The sequence below is a fragment of the Trichosurus vulpecula genome, chromosome 1 (genome assembly GCF_011100635.1).
Source record: "Trichosurus vulpecula isolate mTriVul1 chromosome 1, mTriVul1.pri, whole genome shotgun sequence".
Taxonomy (NCBI): domain Eukaryota; kingdom Metazoa; phylum Chordata; class Mammalia; order Diprotodontia; family Phalangeridae; genus Trichosurus; species Trichosurus vulpecula.
This window is the reverse complement of record NC_050573.1, coordinates 320,134,734-320,155,660: the sequence shown is the minus strand read 5'-3', so window position 1 is coordinate 320,155,660 and position 20,927 is coordinate 320,134,734. Positions and strand designations below refer to the sequence as shown.

At 34.6% G+C, this 20,927-nt stretch overlaps 1 protein-coding gene across 5 annotated transcripts in view; it reads right to left on the bottom strand.

The window, feature by feature from the left end:
• Positions 1 to 301: 301 nt before the first annotated feature.
• Positions 302 to 20,927, bottom strand: part of CDH9 (cadherin 9) — a 182,768-nt gene continuing 162,142 nt past the window's right edge. For 2 of the 5 annotated variants that reach the window (XM_036764988.1, XM_036765007.1), the window contains 5 exons: positions 13,147 to 13,283; positions 12,138 to 12,259; positions 3,528 to 3,645; positions 3,184 to 3,435; positions 302 to 789 (listed from right to left, as the gene is read on the bottom strand). In XM_036764988.1, the coding sequence (XP_036620883.1) occupies positions 302 to 789; positions 3,184 to 3,435; positions 3,528 to 3,645; positions 12,138 to 12,259; positions 13,147 to 13,283 (1,117 nt within the window). Of the gene's footprint in view, positions 790 to 3,183; positions 3,436 to 3,527; positions 3,646 to 8,882; positions 8,907 to 12,137; positions 12,260 to 13,146; positions 13,306 to 20,927 lie in introns of all 5 variants that reach the window. The other 3 variants (XM_036764997.1, XM_036765001.1, XM_036764993.1) reach the window with 3 other exon arrangements.

The following is a 20,927-nucleotide window of genomic DNA, read 5'->3' as shown; positions in this document are numbered from 1 at the left end:
AAAAAATTAGTTTCCTTCTCTTTGCAAAGGCACAAAAAAGCCTTTTAAAGTTCTCTTTACTGATGTGGTGCATCTTCCTTCCAAGATTTTTAGGCAGAGAGTGTGAATATTTCTTATAGCTATACCATTCATATTCATTCACATGAACATATTGATTAAAGCAAACCCTTACTACACAGTTATTTTGTTAGTATGTTTGAGTTTGTATTTTCCCCTGGGTAAGAGAATGCAGGCCACTTAATTTAGCAATAAAGACATTACTTTCATTAATACTGACCCAGTAAGTCCCTGGTAACTTTTATCAGTCTCGATCACTGTCATCTCCCCCATACATATCCGCAAGTTTTTTAAATCGAGGTCCCCAGTCACTGAGATAATCATAATCCTGGTTACCATCTGCAGTAAGAGATTCCAAAGAGCTGAGGGAATCTGCTATGGAATCATTCCCTTCATAAGCATATGTTGCAAGGGAATCATAAGGTGGAGCACTTGGGTCTGAATCATTCTCTTTTAATCTTTTGTGAATAAAGTCTTGTACATCAATGTTTTCCCACAATGGAGCAGTCCTCCTTATCTGAAAAATAGTTTCAGGCATTACATCCCTTCGGAGTTTACTGTCTTCTCTGGCTTCTGGATTCCGTAGTGTCCCAATGTCAAAAGCTTGGGTGTCTTCTTCCCCACCCCCTTCATCATTGTAGGTTACAATGTTGTCTCGAACATCATCTTTTGAAATGATCAAGGGTTCCTTTTTCCTCTGTCTCTTGAGTGCAGTAAATAGCACAACTAGAACTGAAAAAGGAGATGAAAATAAAATTTTAATGATTGTAAGTAAAGCATATTATGGGGATCTGAATTGGATAAAATTGTCAGATAAAAGGAGCTAGTTATTCTATGGTATCAGAGAATGTTGAGATTCAGGAAAAATATAGCTCAGCCTCAAAGAGTGAAAATAATGAATCCGGGTGAAGTGGTTACATCATTCAAATTCACACTGCATATTTCCATTGGTTTATACTCAGTCACCATATTTTATGAAATTATAACTCCTAATAATGTTTGTCCTTTTCCTGTCCAGGCCAGGAGTTTTGTCTAAGTCTGACTACAAATTACACAGCATTCCTCCACTGAGGAAAGAGCTAGGGAAAGTCATGTTGCACCTTGCATTTACTTATTATCTTAGGGTTTGCTGATATTCCCAGATTTAAAGAAAGAGCTTATGATATTATGTCATATGTGTGGGGGGCATTTTTTTCTTTACTCTTCAGAAAGCAGACAGAACTTGATAAACCATTTATAGGTATTTTTTGAAACACAACTAATTGGTATGGTGCAATGACACATGGCACTCCAAAGTCTTTACATGTAACACCAAAATTTTAGATATACTCTATACTTAACTAGCAGAGTCTTATTCCACTTTCTTAACTAAATATAATTCAATATAACTTTACCCCCACTGAAATTCCAAAATATTCTTTGGATTTCTACTTTTTTTTAATCTGCTCATAATTGTCTACCTCATGCCTTCAAAATTCATATCTCCTACCTTAACCCCAAAGGTGGCTATCATTTGGGAATGATCTCTTACTTGTTTTTTATTTAAAGTGTGTGTGTTTGGGGGGGATGTCACTGCCTAGCACTATAGCTTTCAAAAGATGGTTGTGCATATTACAACACTGCAGCCATTTTTACTCACATAAGGAAAGACAAAAGTAGGTTAAGAAACACCTGTTAGTATGTTTTTCTGAAGAATTTGTGCTTTGCAAATGAGTTAGGTTCTAGGATGGGGGTTAATTTTAATGGAAGAAAGCTGGAGATAATGGTGAGAAAGTGAAAAGAAGGTACTTTGGACTTTTCTAGTTGTTTATAGTTAGAAAAGGGAGAAACAGGACACCTCCTTTCTGTAGAGAGAAAAGTTGTGGATTGTAATTGATAAAGAGAGATTATCCAAATTCAAGGGATTTATTGGAAATTGGCAGTATTCCTACGTATCACCATGTTTTACTGATACAGAGAAATATACAGTGTACATATGTGTGTGTATGTATCTCCTCACACACAGATATATAATGTATACACATCGATATACATGTGTGTGTATATATGTATGTGCATATATACACACATGTATGTATATATGTATATGCATATACATATATACACACACATGGACCACATATAAGTATTTCCATATATAATTATAGGAAATAAACTGGTCAAAATAATAGTTCCTTATGGATAAATGAAATAAGATAAATTCAGTAGGAGTTGCCAGCCATCATTAATCATGACTGAATCATCTTGGAGACATAAAAATATTTTTTTAACATATGTGAATAGTTGAATCCTGACAGTTGGTTGCATTTATTTGTGTGTTGGCTGTTAGCATAATTTGCCCCTACACCTACTTCAAGAAAATGTTTTTTTGAAAATATTTGGATCATTTTCACTACACAAATGATTTCTCAGCCATTTCCCTTAGGCATCCACTGAAGTCCTGCAAGAGTTCCTGGCCAATGGGAAGTCATCCAGGTGGCTTATGAGGGTTTTCGGTGAAAAGCAGCCAGCTTGGAATAGCATTTGAAAATAAATTTGGCTGGCCTCACTGTCCTCAGCATAAGGATTTCTGGCTGAACAGCTAAGGAAATGAATGTTTTGGAATTGTTTGACAGTGGAACAACTGTTTAATTGAATCAAATGGTTGTCCTGTTAGGACACATTCAAATAAAACATTTGTTTTTGTGAAACCCACACTTATTTGGAAAAAGAAAATATAAGCCTTGATGTGGTCATGGTGACAGTTCAAAATAAATACAATCTTTAATTTCTTTAATTGGGGTATTATACCTTTATAACAAATTTATATTGCAATAATTGTTTCTTGTAATTAGTATGAGCACTACAAAAGATTTCATGCATTTGCCTATTAGACACCTAATATTTTTAGCAAATTTATTCTTAATTTGGCATTATTTACAAATACCAGCAGCGTCTGTCTGTCCTTTTCAACATAACTAAAAAGTTGCCAATTAATGTGAATATGTAGGCCTTATTAAGAGAATATGAAAATTAAAATGGCATTGTTTATTCTCCCCCTACAAATGTTTTCCAGATGTAGTGCTGATAAAAAGAGAGGTAGATATTTTGCAAGTTGAAAGAACATTTATTTACAGAGTCACTTACTAAGCAGAATGAGGATGCATAGGAGAATAGCAATGAGAGCCCCTGTACTCAGACCAGCTGAAAGGATCAAAGCCTCTGCATTGCAGGACTGCATATTCCCTTGGTTATCACAGGCGCACACACGGATAGTTAGTGTTCCAGTGCTACTTTGGATTGGATAATCGTTGTCAAATATTAAAATTGGTAGGAGATAAGTATTCATTTTATGGCGGCTATAGCCATCCTTTCTAGTCAGTATGCCAGCTGTGTTATCTATAATAAAGCAAGAATAAAATATGATAAGCTATTTGATATCTCAGAGAGGTAAACAACAAATGAATTTGATGAGTAAGGCTTATGTATACCTTTATTATCTACAATTGTGAAGTTTGGATTAAGAGGAAATTCTGGTACTGGTTCAAAGAAGAATTTGTGTCCCCGAGGAGGGTCATCTTTGTCCATAACACTGATTGTCTGAATCAACTGGAAAAATAACAATTAAATTGTCATTAGAAGGAAATTTAAAATGCTTCGTATTCTGGAAAATTTTGCCCTAAAAATATAGATTTTTGATTCTTTTTTCTTTAAATTTCCAATGTGGTTAAGTCATTATTGAATTGGATACCCTTTTTAAAAAATGTAACTATCAGAAAAAAATATAATTTATAATATATAGGATTTTTAAACAATTTAATAGTTTCTTTAATAGCATAATTTTTTAAAAGGCTTTTAAATGAGTTTCCTAAAAATGGATATAAAGATTTCAAACTTCGAGTAATAATTTACATGTAGGTATAGAACTTGGGACTATATATATACATACATATATGCAGACACATAAGCACATGCATACACATACACACACAAATCAATACCCATATCCCTAACTATATCCATAAATAACTGGCCCCAGGAAGTAGATAGTGTCATGGTCTACTAAGATAGTACTCAGAAAGAAGATAGACTACAGGCTACCTATAAAGGGAGCCTGGTGATAAGAGTGACAAAACATGCCAATAATACCAGAGCTGTCTATACATGATATCATTTGGGGATTAACAGAGACTCCTTAGAATTGTCAAACCTGGTACCTCTTACTCATTCCATAATGTTCATGGGAACTAGTGATAGTAACAAAGCAATCTGGATTTTTGAAAGATCACGAAGCTTTGGGCAGAAAACTGAATGAATTATTCAGCAAAAGTTGTATTTTCATCTCTGTTGTCAAATGAAGTTATGAATTTAAGGTGAAAAAATGTATAATGCAGTTCCATTTAAGAGATGGAATAGAAGTTAGCTGGGAATGAGCTTGGCTTTGCAATCTACAAAAATTATGTAGTCTTGGCCAGGGTTGGAAAATTTCTAATAAATGCAGAGGAAAAAAAAAGTATCATCTTGAAATATTCGCTATTCCAATTAAGAGAAAGTGAAAGGAGAGAAATAAATGAATTATAAATCAGATGCAATAATAAGGGTCAAGAGGTAGATTATAGAAGGGTAGGAAGAAGAATATCAGATTCATAGTAGAAAATTATGGAAAAACCATTTATATTATGGATTCAGTTATCTAAAAGCATGGGATATTGAAAATAAAATATACTAGCAATTTTATCATAAGAGGCAAATGTATCTTTTAAAGGAAGGTGAAATTAAGAATTGTTGGGATGCATATCAATACTGGAAAATGACAATCAATAGGTACAACTAGTTAAAAAATAAAGAGGTGAAACCTTTCAAAAATGAAATGGGAATAACTTGGTGAGTTATGAGGTGTCCACAGTAGAAAGAACAGGCCGTAAAAAGTAGTGAGTTCTTTAATACAGGAAAAAAAAAAAATTCAAGTTGAGGTTAGTTGACCATATTTTAGAAGGGATTTATACTTCAGGTAAGATAGGATTGCCTTAAGGATCTCCTCAAATCCTAAAAATCTATGATTCTAATACAAAGGGAATTGGGAAGCCTCAGATAAACTCCTTTCCTAAATCCACTGTCCTGGCCTGCATGTTCTTTGTATTCCACATCCTGAACAAAAGAAAAAGCAAAACAAACAAACAATAACAAAATCTTAAGTGTTGCCATATTGTTACTGTTTTATTGCTCATATTATTCTGATCTTAATATATTTTCATAATATAGATGTTAGCCAAGTACATTATAATCACTGATTGCTGATATAAAAACCTACTGTTTATATGACAGGCATTTAGAATTACTACTTTCTGAAATGATGCCAGCATATAATGAATCCCCAGTGTCTTAAGGCACTCAACTAGAGTATGTGAAAACATCCCAGTTATTCAAAAAATGAGTTGAATATTTCTCATTTACTGTACACATTTGTTCTAGCTTCCGAGAAGAGTCATAATTTTGTTTAATTTCTCAGTATATGTTCCTGGGAAGTTCAGTACAGTGGAAATACAAAGTTAATGCTTTGAAAAGTTATCTTTTTCATTCCTGCTTCTATATTCCTTAATAGATATTCATAATGACATTACCAATCATGACATCTGTGAACATTTCATTAGCAACTAAGGCAGTATTTTATTAGATGTGGAATGTGTAAGGAAACTCAGTCTTTGTTTTTAATCAATAAATAAAAAACATTTTATAACCTTATGCTTAATTTTTTCACATTTCATAAACCACTGAGGAAAACGTGCTTTAGACAATAGGTAAAAAATATCAAGAAACATGAAACTCTCTGAGCCAAATGTAGCTGTTGACTTGAAATGGAAGACATGATAGATAAAATAGAAGAATCAAACAAGAGATGCATCAATGTGTATATTATTTTAGTAGGACATTCATATTTTTAATCAGTTTAAATTCTTTATAAAAATTACTGAAACACATAATCATTTTATATGTAAACCATCACTTGAAATGCTTCAGGACAAAATGATATTTTACAGGGTGTGCCCCAAACTCTTAGTGCAGCTTTAAGCCACACTTTTCTTGAAGTCAGTATAGTTTTAAGTTTAAAACTATACTAAGACTTTTGAAAAACCCTGAAGAGGTTATCTCAACAGTCATCTAATTAACCACATACTATATGTTAAGCACTGTGCTAGATACTGTAGTTCCACAGAAATAAAATAAAAAGTTTCTGCTCTCAAGAAACCCACTAGCTAATAGGAGAGAACATGAAAACAATTATGTACTGACAAAATGTAGACAAGAGAAATTGAAGATAATATTGGAGGGAAGGCACTAACATTAAGCAGGATCAGGAAAGGCTTCTTGCAGAAAGTGGGATTTTAATAGCCACCAAAAGGGAAGGCAGGTAAAGTATTTTGCAAACTTTTAAGCTGTAAGATGTCAATTGTTATTATTATTATTATTATTCCATAGCAGCAGCAAAAGCAGTAGTAGCAGTACTAGTACTAATAGTACAAAACTAAGTGGGCTATACTTTGACTTCTGTGTGGTGATTTATATTCATTTCCATAGACTCTTAATGTTTTGGTGTTAGGATGATCCCAGAGGTAACCATTAGTACAATACTATCATTTTGTAGATAAGGAAAACAAAGCTCAGAATAATTTAGGTAAATTATTTCCTGCTAATTCAATATCTGATTGCAGGTGTGTCTAAATTCTTGATTTTGGAAAGTGATAACTTGGAAACTATATAGAACAAAGTAGAGTTCTAGATGATTCATTAGCTTTCCATGGTGACTGAGATTTTAAGCGACATATTTGAGCTTAATTTTAAATATCAGTAGGTTTTAAAATTAGCCAGGTAGTGTGCTCTCTACATCCTGAGATCCAGTTATATCTCAATTAGAAGTGCAGCACTCTGACATATCAGCAAGAGAGTTTGATTTTTAATAGATCTCAATACTTTAGATGAACTCAAAAATAAAGTGAAATAACTGAGATGAATAACATACTTGGTAATGGGTGTGATTATGTAATTCATTTCTCACTATAAATTCTGCCTGACTGAGCTGCCCTGAATTCTGATGATGAAGAAGTAATTACTGAACATTAAATGAAACTGACATAGTGCACATTCAAAATTCCTTTGCTCTGAAAGTCTGTCTAAAACCATTAGACTTACTAGTGGTTCTCTGAGTAGTGTGTTCTACATATAAAGCTTTCCTTAATCTGGAATTTGGGTGGGATAAGAGTGAAGCAGGAAATTAGGTGTGACGACGAGTAGAAAGAGAGGGGAAACTGTATCAAGTAGAAGTGCCATATCATATGAAGCCATTTTAAGTAGGGCAATCACTGAGAGAGAGCATGGGTATGCCTAGAGTATGGGACTAAGGGTAAGAAATAATCATTGTTTCTGCATGTGCTAGGCATATGTGTATTCACTCAGTCCATGCTCCATGCATACCTATGGTAAGGAGTGTAAGTTAGGGGAAAAACAAAACAAAACAAAAACATTTAAAGTCACTAGGGAGTGTGGCCTTTGAATAGGGCAAGTCATTCCTAGTAGAAAGAGTAGGCAGTAAAATGAGCTCTTGGAATGTCCCTATTACAATGTATTTCATCACAGTATCTATTTTTTTTTCTTTTCAACTGCTTTGTCACAAGGACAAAAATCCATTATTAGTTATTCAGTCCAATGACATATGGCTTCACAAGAACCTTCTTTTAAAGTGTCAAATCCAAATCCTTTTGTGTTCATTGTCCTTCACAATGTCTTCCTCCCCCTTTCTACCTTTCCAATCTTCTTATATCTTACATATCCCCATACATTTTCTTTTATCCAGTGGCCCTAGCCTTTGTACTCTTCTTCCCACATAAGACTCCATATCCAAATACAAGACATTTTAGCTGCCTAGCTCCCATGCCTGGAATGTTCTGCCTCTTCATCTTTCCTCCTAATTTCCCTAGCTTCCTTCAAATTTCAACTAAAGTTCCACCTTCTATAGGAAGCCTTTTCCAATCTCTCTTCATTCTAGTGGCTTCTCTTTGTTGATAATGCCTTATTTATCCTTTTCTATGCATAGCTGTTTGCATATTGTCTACGCCACTAGATTTTGAGTTTGTGAAGGACGTCTTTCACTTTTTTTTATTTTCATTTTTGTGTCTCTAGAGCTTTGTACAGTGCCTGGAATTCAGTAGTTTCTTAATAAATATTTATCAGTTGACTGACTGACAATACCCTTGGAAGATTAAGCAGGCTTTCTAACATGATTGACAGACTTTAGAGTAAATTAATTCACCTTACATTATAGCAAATTAGTTTAATGCATTTGTTGTCTTCTTTACACTAAATTTACTTCAATACCTTTGATAAGTAAAAAAGAGGAGAAACTGGAGAAAAATATGAAACTGTGCTGACTAGATTCACTATGAATTTATGTTATGTAATCTTACTAAAATGAGACAAACTTCCTACATTTATTTCTAATTGACTCACCATCCCACTTGACAGAACAGGTTTTCTAAAGCTTTTCATCTTTCTCCAAACCTTTCATAATTCCTACTCTCCTCTGATGTGAGAAACTTGCCTCATATTTCAATGAAAAAAATAAGGTCATTCATTCACAGAGAGCTTCCTCTTTTTACCCCTTCTTCACCTCCCATTTCCCAGATGCCTTTGCTGCCTTTATCTTTACCCCTGTCACACATGAAGATGTGGCCTTTATCCTTGCCAAGGCAAAGCACTCTATTTATACCAGTCATCCCATTCTCTCCTGTCCTCTCCAGTAGATATCCCACTTTTATATCCTACACTTTTTCACTTATCTTCAGTCTCCCCACATCTACTGGCTGCTTCCCTATTGGCTACAAACATCTCCATGTTTCCCCCATCCTTAAAAATCCCTTACTTGATCAATCCATCTCTTCTAGTTATCATCTTATACCTCTCCTCCTTTTTGTGGCTAAGCTCCTTGAACAAGTAGAATGGGTGGGCAGTGAATACCCAGCCAGGGGCACCTTGTTCCATGGAGGTTAAACCAAGAAGAGCTGCAGATAGAAAGTGGACTGAGAAAGTTATCTGCAATAGATGCTTCCACTTCCTTTCCTCTTTTCTTAACTGTTTACAATCTGGTTTCTGACCCCATCATTCAACTAAAACTTCTCTATCCTATAAATCTCTTATTTGGCAAATCTAATGGCAGGCAAATCTACCTAAGAAATCATACAATTGCAGATTCTCAGAGTTGGAAGGCACTTCAAATCCTACCTAGTCTAGCGAATAACTGAACAAGAATCTTCTCTACAATCTACCTGAAAAATCATCACTTATCTTTGTAACAACAATGCTACTTGCTGCTACTATAGCTGTGTAAGACCAACTGCACCAGCATGCAGGAGGGCTAATAGCACAGATTCTTTGATTTGATTTTCTAAGGAAAGCAACTTTATAAGGTTAACAATCTTACTTTAATTAAACATACATATATCATTCACTTAGTTCACGGGAAAAAGTCAGAACCCTGAACTTCAGAGAAAACACAAATAGAAAATCACAAACAGGAATTATGAGTAGAGAGAATAATAGGACCCAACAGACAGACTTCTGTTGGGTCTGACCAAATCACAATACATAGTTATTAGTGAGAGAAACACCAACATCTGGGTTTTCAAAGCTGTGGCGGGGGTTGGGGCGGGGCACATTCTTAATGGCTACCCAGAATCTCCTCTGGTCAAACCACGCGACCACTCTTCTAGTGAGTGAAACCTCCAAAACAAAATGCTAACCTCAGAGTATCTATACACTTCTTCAGGGTCAGAGGGTGTCACAACCATACGACTCAAACTCATGTGACCTAGGACTTCCTGTGACTTAAGTAGGTCATCAAAGACCCTTCATTCAATCAAAGACTCTTGATTAAAACAAAGGCAAGACTCAATCGAAGGCACTCGATCACGTTACTACGGAGAAACACTCAAACAAAAAACAGCAAAAGTCCACTTTGTTTGCCATTACATTTGAAAGCCAAGATTCATCAATGGTACTTGACTGCCTTAGTGCGGAGAAGCACTACTAAAAAAACAAAAAACAAAAAAAAAAACAAAGGCAAAAAGTCCCACCCTGCTTGCTATCACAATCTTATATTTGAAGATTTCAGTTATAAGGAACCCACTGTCTCCCAAGATAGCCATTTTCAGTTTAGTTTACTATAGTTGTTAAGAAGTTTTCCCTTATATATAATTAAAATCAAGCTTAATAATTGCAAAATTTATCAAGCTTTTAACAACTTTCACTTATTACTCAATTCTACTATGTGGGGCTTAGCAGAACATTATCTATTCTCTCTTCAATGTAACATACTTTCAAATACCTAAAGATTCTATACCTTCCACCCCCAAGTCTTCTTCAATCTAGTCCAATTTTCCATAGTTTCTTTGACCATTTTTCAAAAACCACAATCTTAAGGTCCTTCATTTTAACGGTCCTTCAGTTGCTTTCCAGTTAATGTTTCTTAAAATGCGGCTCGCAGAATGCAACACTATGATGAAAAAGTGATCTGACAAGGACAGAGTGCAATACTACTTATCCTCCCTCATCTTGTTTTGGAAACTATCCCTTTCTCTATGAAACTCAAAGTCTCCTCACCTTATCTGAGATGGGTCTCATTAATGGCTTTGAAAAAATTGCAATTATTCGGTCATGGTGATCATCCTGAAATGCTTGCTTATGAATCTTTAACTGAAATTTATACCGAACTATATTTATAATTGAATTCAAAGAATCCCTTTCTCAATTTGCTTTTCTCATCAGTTTTGCAAAGTTCTTTTCAATGGAGCTGAAAATTAAAAAAAAAACCTTTTGAAAGTTTAAAACTGAGAGAGCTCCTCCTTTGAGTGAAAGTATTATGTGCATCACAAGGGTGTATTCTTTCATTTACATCAAAATATGCTTCTTCTCCAGAGTGACTACCAAGGATATAGAAGCATGTAGATGAGTTTCACAGTGTATGCATACCCATGTAAATGTGTGCATGGTTTTATATGGACCACTGAATCATTAATGTAAGTCATGGTAACATTTAAAAATCTTTTAACAAAATTTTCCTTTATTTTATGGTTATGAATAATTTTAATTCTAATACATTTAATATATTTATGAAGTGTTTAGCTCTACTTTAAGATACTGTATCTCAAGAACATAAAATTTTATTTATTATCTATTTGCTTTTTACATTTCAATTTTATGAATTTTGAATCAGAAAATTTTGTGACTATTACTTCAAATTGTATTTCTAGTGAAAATTCCTTGCCTGGTCAATACTAGCCAAGACCATTAAAATAATGGCAAAGCAAGCTCTCCTGGCAGAGCTCCTAGGAAGCAGGTAAAACAATCAATAAAAGAATTATCATTCATCATTTTCTTTATCATAGGTAAAGTTCATCTTCTCAGACTACAGATGACTTCAATAAGGATTTCATCCCAGTAATTTGATGAGTGCCACTCAACATCAGCATAACAATGACTATGCAAAATAGTCTGGGATCTATATTATCTTCATTATATGTTTGCTGAATAAATTAATGCAAATCACATTTTTTCTCTGCTTGTATCCTAGGTATCTATAACAACATCATCAACAAGGAGTTTTCTGTGAAGTCAGTGGAAGCTCTGAGCCCATACGTAAAATAGGCAGGTGGCAGAAGGGAATGAGAACAAGCTATTCACATTGCTGTATATTGACAGGTGTAAAAGAAATTTAGGGAAAGTATCAAAATGAAATCTTCTCAAGCTCATCTGCCTAAGTAAATATAGAAAGAAGAAGGAAAGGGAGGGAGGAAGGGAGAGACAGAGAAGCAGAGAGAAACAGAGAGAGAGACACGCACGCAGAGTGAGAGAGAGAGAGAGAGAGAGGGGGAGAGAGAGTGAGAGAAAGGGCAAGGAGGATGAGGAGAGGAGAGGGAGAGAAAACACAATTATATATATATATATATGTGTGTATGTATGTATATACATATATATGTGTGTGTATATATATGTGTGTGTGTGTATATATATATATATATATATATATATATATATATACATAATGCATTTACCTGCCCAGGTTTTGCATTTTCACAAACAAATGTTTCATAATATTTGGCAAACTCCGGTGAATGGTCATTTATATCTAAAATTCTGATGAAGACAGGAATGTGACTACTTTGCTTTGGGTTATCTGGAATGAAAAACAAACAAACAAACATTATTTGTCTCATTTACAAAATTAACAATGATGTCACTTGCACCATTTGTAGCCTAGCAACAAATCACTTCTATGATTTTTCATTTTCCACATTGAATCACTTATGAATGTTTCAGTATACTTACAAAATACAAATAAAAAAGAAGGTATTAAAAATTAGAATGTTAATAATCCTGTTAACCAATTATCTTAAAATGATAAATTATTTGATTTATGTTGTTTTCTCTAGCCCATGATCAAAGAAGAGACCTAAAATGTTATGTATATATGGAGGTATGTATGCATATATGTGTTACCCTGGTACTGAGCACAGATGTATTATTTCATTGGTATAGGGAATTTTCTGTGCAGAAACAACTCTCTCCACTGATTCAAAAGGGAAACTTGTCTTTATCTTACATTCTTAGATAATTGTCTGGTGTTCCGAGACTTTGCCTTAACAATAGAATGTATCCAATCCAGGACTCGAACCTAGGTAATCTTGACACCAAAGAAGGCTTAAATTCTCTTTCTTTCTGTCTCTTTCTCTTTAATTATCTGAATGTTTCCCCTAAATCTGCTTCTGTATGTTTCTATCCTCTATCCTTTTGTTTGTGTTTGTCTGTCTGTGTATTTTTGCATTAGTTCTCCTAAATCTACCTGATTATGACCCATCAGTAAAACATACTCCTTCCTAAAGTCAATGTAGTATTAATAACAGAAAAAATATTTTCATAAATGAATATGATATAAAAAGAAAAGCTATATTAAAATGGTATAATATAAGAAAGAAAAATACAAGTTCATAAGGCTGACTCTTGTAAAATATGGATGTTTGCTAGTGAAAACAATAGCTTTGAATAGATTAATCTTTAACTTACTAATTTCAGTTGCGGTAATGGTAATGTTGTGCCAGGGACATGCTTCTCTGTCAAGGGGTTTCAACGTGAAGACTGACCCATTTGCAGAGTGGATATTGAATATTCTGTCCATATCAGTGTGTCGATCCACTGAGTATCTGTCAGGAAACAGAGACACATGTCAATATGTTTCACAATTTTAAGCTGTATTACAACTACTTGAAGAAACAGGTAATTTTACAAAATACCTCTGGATGAGTTACGGATTGTGACTCTTGAGACTATATTAACACTATTATTGACATTTTGGAATGAATCTACATACTTGGCTTTCCCAGCTTTGCTCTTCTGCACAATGTCCATGTTTCCTTTGGATTGCTTTTTTTTATTTTTAAGATTGCTTTCATGAACCTTCCGGGTTTAAGTACTGCTACAATTGATTTCTCTTATTCTAGGTTAGCTTTAGCAGAATGTGGGAGGTACCCTATAATTTGTTGTTGAATTTAGTATTATCAAAAATGTTGTAAACCTTTCTAATGGACTCAAGTCCCGATCCTATTAGATTACAGAGGAGTTGTCCCAGGTTGTTTTATTGACTGGAATTGCAACCCTAACTAAGTGATCTATGTTGTTGTTGTTATTCAGTAGTTTCAATTATGTCCAACTCTTCATAACTCCATTTAGGGTTTTCTTGGCAAAGATCCTGAAGTGACTTGCCATTTCCTCTTCCAACTCATTTTTTAACAGATGAGGACACTAAGGAAAACAAGGTTAAGTGACTTGCCCAAGGTCGTGAGCTAGTCTGGGGCTGAATTTGAACTCAGAATTTCCTGACTTCAGATACAAGTGCTCTATTCACTGTACCACCTAGCTGCCCCAGGTGATGTGTAATTAATAAAGTAGCATCAATCACTACTGCAGAAGCAAAAGTCTCTTTCCGCAATGTCCTATTTTTTTTTCTTGTTGTTATTGTTGTTGCTTTAAATCTTTGCAGTCACTCCTTATGCAAGTTGTATTATGGAGCACCAGAAAGTTCTGATTCTGCATTCATTCAGCTTTAATGAATGTGTCAGGAAACACACTATAGAAAATATTACCTTGTAATCTATGTGTGTCTGATCAGTTTCCAATCATCTACAAGTAGAAATCTCCCAGTTCCCAGAAGGCTTAAGTATTTTATTACCTTGCTGTCCAGTGTTGTGCAAAATGCACAGTGTTTTGATTTCTGTTTGTCAACATTTGGTGAGTCTGTTATTGGTGACAGCATAAAGCAATGTTTTGTGGCTGATATAGATGTGGGGCATAAAGCAACTTGGTAGAATTGCTCTTATGTTAAACTAAGAATTGAATTAGCCAAGGGGACCAGCTAGCCTGGATGCACCTTGTCCTTATCATATGCCAGGAAATTTCCACAATTGTTTGCTGCCTCAGAGACAAGGCTGCATCCAATTACTTTCTGGCATATTTCTTGCTGGCCTATTGACACTGTATCTATGGTACTTACATAAAGATATAATATCTGCCAAGCATTATAGTGAAGTTGAAAATTACAATTTATACCCTACCATTTTTCCTATATGTTCTAGCTGATATTGCCTTCAACTTTAACACTGGTTTATATCCTTTGAATAATGACTATATAATTTTAAAACCAAACATTCTGTATTTATCTGTCTACATATATAAGTATAAAACTATGCATGCATACATCTATAAACATCTGTATACATGCACATATGTATCTACCTATAGAATGAAGGATCCTCCTCTTAGTCTTCCAATTAACTAATAAAGGACACGAGTTTGGTTCTGTTTGGTAGGAGAACCAGATTTCCCTCAAACCCTTGCTGTGACATTATATAAAGCAACAATTGATGCCAGAGGCATTCTTTCATGTGAGATCAACTGTTACTCTAGCATCATGGAAATCAAATAGCCTATAATGAGGTTCCTCTACACATCAGCGTGACATTTGACTAAAAATATCCCATATTATTTATTGTACAATCTTCATGGATAGGTGTAATGGCAACCACACTGGCATACCCAGGATGGCTGCTAGTGCAGGTTCCTTTATCTGTTTTACTATGGAAAGCAACTTAAAAGGGGTCAAGGATCTTTTTTAATTAAACAGAAAAAAATATAGAGAAGAGAAATAAAGACCAACAGACAGGACTCTACTGCCTGAATCAAAACAATACTACTATGTATATGTTACATACACCACTGAATCAAGAGAGCCTTTACCTCTGAGCAATCAGGGAGCATATGGCTGAACATATGGCTACTCAGTCTCGACCAGTGAATCACAAGATCTTTGTTGTAAGTGAGCCCCCAAAGCAAAAAGCTCACCTCTCAAAATATATACTCTTTCAGCTAATAGGCTCAGTGCCAGAACCCTCCTGACTCGGTGCCTAATTAGAAGTTAACAAAAAGTGTGTAAGCCTTCCAACAAGCAAGCAAGCTTCCCTCAATGGGCTCCACATGAGGCCTATTGATGGGCGGGGAAGATCTTACTCCCCATTGACCTTACAACAGGGAGGCATTCAGTAGAGACTAGGACTCCAGATAATTGATATCACTTTTAAGTAGATAAACCATAAGTTCAGCACATAATGAAAACATTATATATTCAACTTTGCCAGGGTCATGATATTCTTGAAAAAATGGTAACAAAGACTATTCCCAAAAGGAAGTGAGGGGAAAGAATTTTTAATGTAGTAGTAAATCATAATCTTGTTATGAACAAATTAAGGGGAGCAAATTGGGAAACCCAAAACCCTTCTATAACTTGGAGTAGTTCAGCTCAGAAACTTATGGAATATAGAAAAGAGATCAAGTGCTTAGTGCTATAATACAAATTCCTACTGGGACAATTAATTGATGGCAGAGAAGAATGATGCCACAGAAGGGATAAAGGGAAACAATCTCATTAAAGTATTTCTTATAAGGCATTGTTCTCTAAGTCACACTTTCTATGACATACCTCAATGTTAATACAGATAGATTTGTACCTTATATCATTAATTCTAATGAAGTGTTCTCTCCTTTCCCCTTCCCCCCGAACCCCTTATTTTGCTCTTGCTTTTTATTTCATTTGATTGTAAATGAATTTTCAAGTGAGTATGTGTGATGAATAAGCTTGAAATATATGTTGTAAATACCTGAGCTGAAACATGAACTCAACTACTTGCTCTCTGGGAAAACTTGGATAAGTCACTTAACCTCTGTTTGCTCAATTATAAAACTATGATGGTAATAGCATCTATCTCCCAGGGTAGTTATGAGGATAAAATGAAGTAATATTTGTAATGTTCTTACCATGGTGCCTGGTACATAGAAAGTAGTATTAAAATAATATTACTACTACTACTACTACTACTACTACTACAACTACAACAACAACTACTACTACTACTACTGCTACTACAACTACTACTACTACTACAACTACAACAACAACTACTACTACTATTACTACTACTACTACTACTACTACAACAACTACTACTACTACTACTACTACTGCTACTACAACTACTACTACTACTACTACTACTACTACTACTACTACTACTATTCCTCCTCCTTTTACTAGACCAAATTTAGGGGAAAAGAACACAGAGAGAAGAGTTTATATTCATATTAGTTAAGAGAAAAATGGATGAGGAGTTATGCATGGTGAGGAATGATAGAACTGACATTTTTATTTGTATATTATTCCTATTCATGGGGCAGGTAAGTGGTGTAGATGGTTGGCCCTGGAGTCAGGAAGCCCTGAGTTCAAATCTGGCTTCAGAAACTTTACTAGCTATGTGACCCTGGGCACGTCACTTAACCCTGTTTGCCTCAGTTTCCTCATCTGTAAAATGAACTGGAGAAGGAAGTGGAAAACCACTCCACTATCTTTGCCAAGAAAACTCCAAATGGGGTCACAGATAGTCAGACACAACTGAAACAGCTGAACAACAACAAAACTTATTCATATGAATTAAACTGACTTTTTGTACAATTATAATTTTGTGTGTGTTTTTTGCTGACCAGTGAAATTAACATTGTTTGTAAAGAACATTCATAATTACCCCAAACACAACAAATTTAAATTATATTTTAATAGATACGTACATAACTAGGCATAGTGAAATCTCTTTATTCTATTGACAATAGTAGACTTACAGTAATACAAGCATCTTAGTTTCAAGATACTGCTTAGATTAAGAGCAATTCCCTTTCATACTGAATATAAGGATATATAATGCATCCCATTTGGCGCTTTCACTTCTCTTCTACACATTGACATGATGAATGTAATGCTAATACTTAATAGTTTACAACATAGACATAAATAGTAATGACTCTGGAGTCAAAGGACTTAGGGATAAATCTTATTTTAGATATTTACTGTGTTACCTTGTACAAGTCACTTAAATTCTTAACAAGGTGTAAGAGAACCTCATGATCACACTGGTATTGAGGAACACACTATTAAATACATCCTTAGGAACAAATGCTGTAATTAAGCAACATTTAGGAATTTTGCAATGGCGATATGAAAGAGAGAATAGTAGAATAATCAATAGGCAGGGAAGTTAAGGAAACTGGATTTTTATCTTGACTTCATTGATAAATAGTTTCATGAATATAGAGATATAGGTATACATACATATGCATGTATGTGTATCTGGTACACTAATGAAATCATATCTAGTCTATCTCTAGATATCTAAATCTCTTCTACATCTAGATATATTTCTGTATATCTGGATATATGTACATAAATATATGCAATTAGTTGTATATGCATAAATACATGTATGTATTTATCATTCTTCTTAAGTTAGAATATGCATACAGTATAGGGATAGGGATAGCAATATATTTCATTTATGTGTGTGTGTATGTGTAAAAACATGTATTTTGCTTTATAGTCAATGACCCATGTTAAGCATGTTTTACAATTTACTCCTCTCTACTCATTCTACTTTCAGCTAAACTGGATTACTTGTCCCTTACACATAACCTTCTGCCTCCTATCTCTATGCCTTTGTACTGGTATCCTTATGTCTGAAATGCTCTCCCTCCTCTTCTTCTATTCATTTCGATAACTTAGCTCAAAACTCAACTCAAATTCCACCTTCTGTAGGCCCTTCCTGGCCTCCCAATTCCTAGTGCATTCACCTCTGAGAAAACCTCCCATCTACTATCTACATATTTTATATATAAGTAGGTATTTATACATATAGTCTTTCCCATTATAATGTGAGCTCCTGGAGGGCAAAGACCATTTTGACCATTCTTTGTGTCCCTAAAACAGCACAGAGACCAAAAAAATATTAAGTCCTTAATAAATGCTTTTAAATTGATTGGATGATCAAATGAGTTTACATACACACACACACACACACACAACTAAATGCATTATGTAAATGCTATTATTATTATATTACATGATGAGTAAATATACTTCAATGGAACTGTGGTCTTACCAATTTGGTCACTGCTTTATTGGCTTGAACTACAACATATTTGCATCCCCTTATCCAATTCTACTGTTGCCCTTATTTTTCCAAAGATTCATCACAAAAAAATCCATCCAACCTCCTGATGTCTTTCTTGTAGATCTTTTTGTACTATATGGAAATCAGTGGAACCTCCAGGCTCTCTGTATGTTAATTCATGTCATGCCGCATAACTATTCCAGTTGCCTTTCTTATTAATATTATCATCAGTTGACATAAAGGTATCAATGCAATATGTTATACATCAATTCTAACTAAATATAAGAGGGATTTTCAGTAGATGGTAACAAAAGTGCTCTACTATAGAATATTCTATGTTGGTGTTTTTAGATAATGTGTTAATTGCAATAACCTCTTTGCCCCCATATCTTGAGGCCTTCCTTAATGAGATTAATGATATTTTAAAAGAGATATGTCTAAAATTTTATGTAGAAAGTACAAGGACAAGGAATACCTTTTCCATTATGCCATGCAGTTGAAATGAAAGCCCACCAGTACCTTGGAAAGGCATATCAAAGGATGAAGTAATTGGGACAAGGATTGAAAAGAGAGAATCCTGGATAGCTTTCATTTGGAGAATTAGGTAGTACTTTTAGTTATCCTAAGGTTCTTGGTAAAAAAAAAATCATCTCTAATAATAATGACAATAATAAATGACATTTTTAGAACTCTTTCAGGTTTCTAAAAACATTCCATTTTATCTTCAGAATAATCCTATGAGTTAAGTGCTATAGATACTCTAGATAATACTATTCCTATTTTACAGATGAGGCAAATAAGGTTGAGAGAAAGCTGCCCATAATAATAGCTACCGGTTATGTAGAGATTTAAGGTTTGCAAAACTCTTTACAAATTTTTATATCATTTGATCCTCATAACAATCCTGGTAGGTAGCTACTATTATTATCCCATTTAACAAATGAGGAAACTGAGGCAGGAAGAGGTTTAATGACTTCCCCCAGTATCATATAGCTAGTAAGTTTTTGAGGCCAAATTTGAATTTGGGTCTTCCTGACTCCAGGTCCAGAATTCCATCCACTGTGCCACTGAGCTACTTCAGATCCCCTAAGAAAGATTTGTGCTTAGAGCTTCTTGTCTCCAAATCTAGCACTCTGTTCATTTCACCATGCTACCCCTCTTACCTTGGATGTTCTTATGACAGTACTACCTGTTTGTGAATCTTGGAATGCCACAGCCTCTAAGGAACCAAATTACATATTGACTAAAGGACAGTGCAAAGACGTATTGTTGGTCCAAATAGTTAAAGTGATTTTGCGAATACACACACAGAACAAATGGCAAAAGGGATTGAATTGTTAAGAAATACTACAATGTGTTTTAGAGTAGTAAGTAGAGATCTGTTTCTTTTATTGTTCTTTAACAGAATCATTTTACTAAAAAGGGATAGGGATAGGGACTGACGATGCCCTTTCATTGGCACAAAAATGCCCAAGTAAATTTCTGCCTATAGAGGACAATATTGTGCTGTTTTTTCTGCACTGGCCCTTGTTTGTAAGAGGGGACAAATATAATACAAAAAACCAAAGATGAAAATATAATTTCGGTGCAGAAAACAACAACAACAAAGGAATAAGACTAAGAAACATTTTCCTCATGCAAAGCTAAACAGTTAAACATTGAAGGGGAAAAAGGTAATTTCTACCAAAAATCACAAGTTTAACCCATCTTGCCACATATCTGCACAGAATCTTAGAAAGCTTCTAGAACACATGGCTCTACAGAACAGTTTCAAAATATCAAATCCGAAATTTGGAGTAAGGATTAGAACCACCAGTATGTGAATTGCTGTATATTATAGTTTGATTGTTTTCACTGGAAAGATTACAGGATAACAAGAAAATATAAAGACCACCTCTCCCTGCTTCTACTACTTCCTGCCCTAAGACTTGAGCAGATTTTGTTTAAAGAGAGTGATACGGACATTTTTTGATTTTACTAGGCAACCTGGCAGAACGGTGTGGTCACTGGAGTGTGATTCAGAAGATAGACCTGGGGTCTCATCATGGCTCCCAAATAACTGACCATGTAACCTGGGTAAAGTCACTCTCTTCCCCTTGGCTTTTCCATAGGGAGAATGTAGGATTTGATGATCACTAAGTTCTCTTCCATTTTGTACATTATGTGATTTGATGCCTAGATCTTTCTGGAGTCCTGCTGAGGGATAAAATTTATTCATTGGTCTAATCCTTGGGTTATCTTTAAAAACAAAGATCTCATTCACAAAAGAGAGCCCTATGATGATTTTGTTCAGTTGGTAGTGAT